This window comes from Brassica rapa, unplaced genomic scaffold (assembly GCF_000309985.2).
Source record: "Brassica rapa cultivar Chiifu-401-42 unplaced genomic scaffold, CAAS_Brap_v3.01 Scaffold0363, whole genome shotgun sequence".
In the NCBI taxonomy this organism is placed as follows: domain Eukaryota; kingdom Viridiplantae; phylum Streptophyta; class Magnoliopsida; order Brassicales; family Brassicaceae; genus Brassica; species Brassica rapa.
Genome location: NW_022610305.1, coordinates 49,715 through 57,206, shown reverse-complemented (window position 1 = coordinate 57,206; position 7,492 = coordinate 49,715). Strand labels below are relative to the sequence as shown.

Sequence of the window (7,492 nt, the reverse complement as noted above, 5' to 3'; positions counted from 1 at the left end):
TAATTTCACATATGCCTTCATAGTATGATCTAATAATGATATGACTATCTCTATTTATGGTAGAAAATCCTCTCACAAGAAAATAAGATTCAGAGGTTTGATGAGCAGCTTCAAGATCTAAGGAGGCAGTTGGTTCAATGCAGGAATGAAAATCAGGTTGAGTTGATGGAGCTAGTAACTGAGCTTGATCAGCTGCCACTAAGTTGTCTCTAGTCCATTCTTACAGGCACATTGTTTTTTCCCTAGCACATGTTCCACATGTGGTTTATTTCTTTCCAGTTAAAAACATATGTTAAATCATAATGCTTCAAGACTGAGACATCAGGGCTGCTGGACTGGGATGGACTAACAAACTTCAAGAGAAACTCAGAGATTTTTCAAGCTCCACTAACTTTGTTATGTCACCACTTATGAGGAAAAGCAAGGAACTGGGGATCCGGTGACTAAGATGCGAATCAGACTCCTCACAGCTGACCAAAGCACTTAATTAATATCTACTGAGCCTTTGGAGATTTGTGGGATAATCTCAGATATTAGAATAGATGCTAGCTCTTTTGATGCTATTTCTTTCTGTTGGATTCCTCGAGAGAGGAATTATGATGCTGATTTCTTAGCTAAGGAGGCCTTACGCCATGTAACAACGGATTTAATCAATTTTGTTTTTAATCAATGAAGTTGCTTTCCAAAAAAAAAAATCATGCTTCAAGAATTACCTATTTGATGGCTAGAATCAATTGCCAACTAATTTGATGCACTATGAGATATTGATCTTATTGGATATGATTGACAGAATATGGCAGCATGGTTTCTAAATTAATATCTGGTCCAGGGTTATCAAAATGAATTTCCATATGAATATCATACCTATTGATCCGAGCCACATGCATACTTTTTCTTGAGTGCTTGCTTGCTGTCTCGACCTTTTACCTTAGAGATTTCAATAGATTTGGACATTGGAGAATTTGGTTTTTCCCCCGGGAACACTGTTAGAGGTAGTTGAAAACTTGAACATAGTCTGGCTAGAGATATTATAAAGGGAAGAACGAATTTGCTAGAAGATGAAACGTTTCTCCTAAGTATATCCATGTCGAAGTTCAGTGGACACTTTATATATAAACCTTCATGAACACATTATGTTGTGTCTGTCTCTGAATATCTCTCAGTAGATATAGGTAAGTAGTTGCAATATCCTTCTGAAACTTTTTTAGAAGCATATTTTTTTTTTGACTGGGGAACGCCCATAGCTTTCTCTGCATAAAGGTTTTACAGTAGAAGGGCATTTTTTTTTCACCCTACTGAATCCTCATGAGTACTGTATTCTGAATCACATGTTTGGTGTGTGCAGATTGAAGCTTTCTCTCACACACTTCACAGGCTTGAAATGTTAATCAAGATTCTTTAATCAACCTAATACCCCAAAAGCCTTGTTTATAAACACTGCGCACTTGAAAGTTCTGTGTACTTTGAAGAAGCAATCAAAGAAGAGTGGTCCTTATAGATGTCCTTATAGGTGTACTACATCAAGTATGTGTATCTAAGAATGCTATTGGAATCTTGGGGTGTAATTCTACTCTCTCTCTATCTCTCTTCTCGTTGGTTTCATTTATCATTACACTGAAAGCGTTGGACTAATGAGTGAAGTCAATAACTTGGACAGGACACACACTTCAACAAATCTCTTGAAATTGTAGTTACTGAGTAATTTGTATTCTTCATGTATATGCTTAAAAAAGTTTCACTACGTAGCAAGCAACCAAAGATCCAGCCGGTCGGGGAAAATCAAGAAAGACAACAATGAATCTTACGTGTGAAATTAAGGTTTAAGCATCATAAAAGAAACGTTGGAGAAACTTTTTCCATATCAAATTATTCATGAAAATTAATGTACCTATAGTTTGACATGCATGCCAATGATAATCTCAGTTAAATACGATGCTTTATCAAAATATAGCTTATTCTTAAAGAATTTGCTATGTTGAACCCTAGAAAACATATAGTGTTACATACGAGATGAGCTCTTCAATGATTGAAAGGGAAAACATTGCATTAATTTAGGTTAACATATGCAAACAAAGACACAAGTTTAAGACACAACAAGAAACAAAAACAAAAAAAAACAAGAAACATGACCAAAGCAACAAAAACTAGAAATATGAAACGAGAATGCAAAGACACAACAGTAACAACTTTATTCCAAGACACATTAATTTTATTATTCGACGGCTAGCTGCTTCATTAGGCATTGTCCGCACCATCAGACTCGCTGCTCTCTCCTTCATAGGTCTTCATCTCCCCATCGTCATCCTCAAGAAATGGCTCATTGCCACTCGTATTCGGATGTTGCTTACGTAACTCTCTATCATAATACACAATTTTCTTACTTGTATATGACTTTAACTTCTCAATCTCGGTTTGAGAAAGATCAGCAATCATTCTACTACCATTTTTGATTTGGAGCATGAGATTATCCATCTTCAACTCCTCGATAGCCTTCCGAGAAAGCTCTAGTTTCTTCTCGATCTCCTTGGTAATGGTCTTGATGAATGATGACTCTTCATCATCCGCCTTCATGTTCCTCTCGGTTTCCGGTAATGCGTTATAGCAGTCGATGAGAGATTGAGCCTCCTCCAGAGATGGCCACGCCACCAGCTTACCATTTTTACGGTTGTAAAAGACCAAACATGCACTCATATCACAAACGATGGTTAGTTCTTCAGCCATTTGAATCAATTCTTTCATTCTCCGCTGGCAAACAGTAGCTCTTCTCTTTCGTTCCTCGACCCAAGCCAACTTCACTTTTGGTCTTCCCATGGCTGTCGCTTTTAGTTCTATCTTTTATTTGTGATGTTGAAATATAGTCATGCACTTGCAATCTTATATATATAGAGAGAGTCGAGAGGAAGAGTCAAGAACACAAAATGGACTACTTTGGGAATGTATTCAATTACCATTAAATTTCAACATATTTCATATAGTAGTATGGTAAATAATAATTTGACTGTATTATTTTAGTAATTGTTCAAGTACCATTAATTTTGAATATATCTCAAATTAGTAGTCTAGGAAGAAAAAGTTTGACTATACTGAGTGTCTAACTGGTGACCACTGAATGAAAGGGAATGATGAATTTATTACTATTTCTAATTATTTTTACCATTTATAAGAAATAATTTTTCTTTTTTATTCTTCAAATTCCTTTTATTCTAGAGGAATATAGAACAAATTTGTTTCTCATTAAAATCGGTAAGGAATAATCTTTCTTTTCTTCCTATAATTTTATTTCTCTACATTTTTCTCCTACTCATTCCTAGTGTTCCTATAGTGGTTACCAGTTTGACCCTAAATATTTTGTTGTGGTAGTATATTAAATATATTGGTTTTTCTAATTATTAAGTCTATTTTTTTTATTATCGTATTTTAGTATCTCCTATATATTAAAAGAGAAACATTTGTAATTAATGCGTTCACACTATATTTTCTATGTTATAGCTTCACATTGATTTCAATTTGAGTATGCTGACGTGTCGGCCTCACAATCATTTAACAATTAATGCATTCACACACTAATTTTTTAACTCTACCGCAAATAATTTAATGTGCTCACACACTATTTATTTGATTAACTCATCTGGATCTGAAACTGAATCGAACTAGATTTGAAAGTAATACTAAACACAAACTAAAACGATTCAGTATATTCAGATGGATTAAAAGTTTAATATCTAGATAACCAGAATCGAATCTAATCCAAAATAAAATATTTTGGATACCAAAATATCTAAATCTCAATTATATATTTAAATATATTAATTATTTTAAATTTTATATTCATTAGATATTCAAAAATATGAAAGTATCTCAAAATTATCAACATAGACACAAGTAAATATCTAAAAATAACAGTAAATGTTAAAAATACTGATAATATTTATTTGTTCTCCATCCAAATATTTAAATTGAATGAATTTTTATGTAAATTTAAATAGTTAGTCTTACATTATTAATTTTTTATGTTTTATATTATTTTATTTTTGGATTTTGAGCATTTAAGTATATTTATATTTTTGTTAAAAAATACCTGATTAAAATGGATATCCGAACTCGAATCCGAACTGAACCCGCAAAGATTCGAAACCAAATCTAAACCAAAATTTGTAAATATCTGAATAAGATTTAAATATCTAACTCTAAAAGTGTGAAATCCCGATAGATCAACTGAATTCGAACATATATATGAATATTTATTCCAAAAAAGCTATATGACAAATCTTTTAGTACAACATACTATAAATAATCTAATAAACTATTTTACTCCGCTCACATCGCGAGTTACTGCCTAGTAGGTTACTATTTTCATAACACGCACGTTTAGTCAGAGACAAGAAAATCCGTAACAAGCAACGAAAGATCCAGCGTTCGAGGGAAATCAAGAATGGCAATAAACGATGAAGAAAACTTCTCCATATAAGAAAACTTTAGTCGTTCCTTGATTCAATCAGATTAAGAGCAACATCATATACTACATGGCAAAGAGTCTGTGCAAGAAAAGGTTTGTCTTTATCCGTTTCACTTCTCTTTAGCTGCTTTGATTCTGAGGAAACTTACATTAACCATAGTTATCTGAAAACCACCCACTCTTAGTTTCACATATGCCTTCATAGTATGATCTAATAATGATATGACTATCTCTATTTATGGCAGAGAATTTTCTCACAAGAAAATAAGATTCAAAGGCTTAATTACCAGGTCCAAGATCTAAGGAGGCAGTTGGTTCAATGCAGGAATGAAAATCAGGTTAAGTTGACGGAGCTAGTAACTGAGCTTGATCAGCTGCCACTACGTGGTGTCTAGTCCATTTTTACAGGGACATTGTTTTCCCCTAGCACATGTTCCACATGTGGTTTATTTCTTTCCTATTAAAAACATATGTTAAATCGTGCTTCAAGACTGAAACATCAGGGGCTGCTAGACTGGGATGGACTATCAAAACTTCAAGAGAGACTCAGAGATTTTCAATCTCCACTAACTTTGTTATGTCACCACTAATGGCAGAAGGTTTTGCGATGAGGGAAGCGATTAAGAAGATTAATGCTATTGGAATCTTTGGGGTGTAATTCTACTCTCTCTATCCCTCTCCACTTTGGCTTTCTTTTATCATTACACTGAAAGCGTTGGACTAATGGGTGGGAGTGAATAACTTGGACACTTATGGGAAAACTAGGAATGGCAAATAAACCGCAGCCCACGGGCTGGGCCCGTAGAAGACCCATGCGGGGCGGGTTTGGGTAGAGATATTGAGGCCCATTTGTGAGCGGGTGTCGCGGGTTAAGTCTCATGTGGGTTTGGGCCTTTGCGGTTTGGACTATCGCGGGTCTTGCGGGGCAGAAAGAACCCGCACCACTTCCTGTTTTGTTTTGTTTCCACCTGAAAAAAAAGAGAGATCACAAAAATGGCGATTCATGTTCTCCACGACTCCACCGAGTCACCGTCGAGCACCAGAGGAGCATCACCACCAACCGGTTCTTCTTCTCTTTGATTAAGGCCACCACCGGAGCTTCTCTTCTTCGTCGAACCACCAGTGAAGCTTCTCTCCGTTTTCTTTCCACCCCCATAGCTTCTCTTCTTGGAGATCCCACCACCGGAGCTGAGGTGGATTCTTCGTCTGGACTTACCTAGAAACCTCGTACAGAAACTCTTTCGTTTAAGACAGGTCCGTGATCTCTTCAGCTAAAATATTTTATTTTGATGATTCGATCGAACCATTGAGTTACATGATTAAGAGATTTGTAAATGTGTTTCAGGTTAAAAAAGAGAAGGGCATGTGACTTATGACGGTGATGAACTACAAAGAAGCCAACTTAAAAGGGTAAATAGCTCTTCTGTTAATTCTTGGTTAGGACAAGAACTGTTTTTTAAGAAGCTGATGTTGTCTGTTTGAAGGTGGCAGCCAAGGAGTCCTTGAATGTAGGAGATAGAATTTACCTTCCTTTCTCTGTGGGCAATGATGCGTTTCTGTTAAGTCCTACTTTATATGGAAGAAGTTTGTTTGCTTCGTTTCTGTTAAGTCCTAGTAGTGCACATGCTGTTATTAAGTTACAGTATTGAGTTGAGAGCCGTCCTCGTTCAAGAAAACATGTGGAAACATAATCTTCTCACCACAACGAAACATCATCTTTTTACTACCCGCGGGTTTGGGTACCGCGGGTCATGGCAGGCTGACCCGCAAAGATCCACATGAGATAGAGACCGCAGCGGGGCGGGTGGTACCAATTGCCATCCCTAGGAAGACCAGCGTCTGCAAAAAATAGGACACACACACTCTAAAACAAATCTCTTGAAATTGTAGATACTGAGTAATTTGTAGTCTTAATGTAAATGCTAAAAAGAAAAAAAAATGCTACGTAGTAAGCAGCCAAAGATCCAGCGTTCGAGGGAAAATCAAGAAAGACAATAATAAATCTTACGTGTGAATTTAAGGTTTAAGCATCATACAAGAAACGATGAGAAAAACTTTTCCATACAAACTATTCATGAAAATTAATGTGTATATATATAGCTTATTGTTCTCAAACAATTTGCTTTATGTTGAGCTCTAGAAAAACAGTGTTAAATACGGGATGAGCTCTTTAATGATTGCAAAGGGAAAACATTGCATTATTTAGATTAACATATGCAAACAAAGACACATGTTTAAGACACAACAAGAAACAAAAAACAGGAAACATGACCAAAGCAACAAAAACTAGAAATATGAAACGAGAATGCAAAGACACAACAATAACAACTTTATTCCAAGACACATTAATTTTTTATTCGACGGCTAGCTGCTTCATTAGGCATCGTCCGCACCACCAGACTTGCTGCTCTCTCCTTCACAGGTCTTCTTCATCTCATCCTCCTTATCAGATGGATCCTTGATCCACTTATCCATCAAATAGACACTTCCCCCCTGTATCATTGGGAATGGTGCCTTTGGGATCTCACCCATAAGAGTTTGGAACTTCTTACTTGCATATGACTTTAACTTCTCAGTCTCGGTTTGAGAAAGGTCATCAAGCATTCTACCATTTTGGATCTGGAGCATGAGATGATCCATCTCCAACTCCTCGACAGCCAACTTCAGTTTTGGTGTTCCCATGGCTGTCGCTTTTAGTTTATCTTTTATTTGTTTTGTGATGTTGAAATATAGTCATGCACTTGTAATCTTATATATACAGATAGTTGAGAGGAAGAGTCAAGAACACAAAATGGACAACGTTAGGAATGTATTCAATTACCATTAATTTTCAACATATTTCATATAGTAGTATGGTAAAAAATAATTTGACTGTAATATTTTGGTAATTGTTCAATTACCATTAATTTTGAATATATCTCAAATTAGTAGTCTAGGAATAAAAAGGTTGACTAGACTATATATTTTGTTGTGGTAGTATATTAAATATATTTGTTGTTCTAATTATTAAGTCTAATGGTTATTTATTATCGTATT

General features: G+C 35.5%; 1 protein-coding gene across 1 annotated transcript; it reads right to left on the bottom strand.

Moving 5' to 3' along the window:
* Positions 1–2,235: 2,235 nt before the first annotated feature.
* LOC117130222 (agamous-like MADS-box protein AGL80) lies at positions 2,236–2,811 on the bottom strand. The gene has a single exon (XM_033283226.1). It carries the CDS (start codon positions 2,809–2,811, stop codon positions 2,236–2,238), a length of 576 nt encoding a protein of 191 aa, XP_033139117.1.
* Between the last annotated feature and the right edge of the window lie 4,681 nt (positions 2,812–7,492).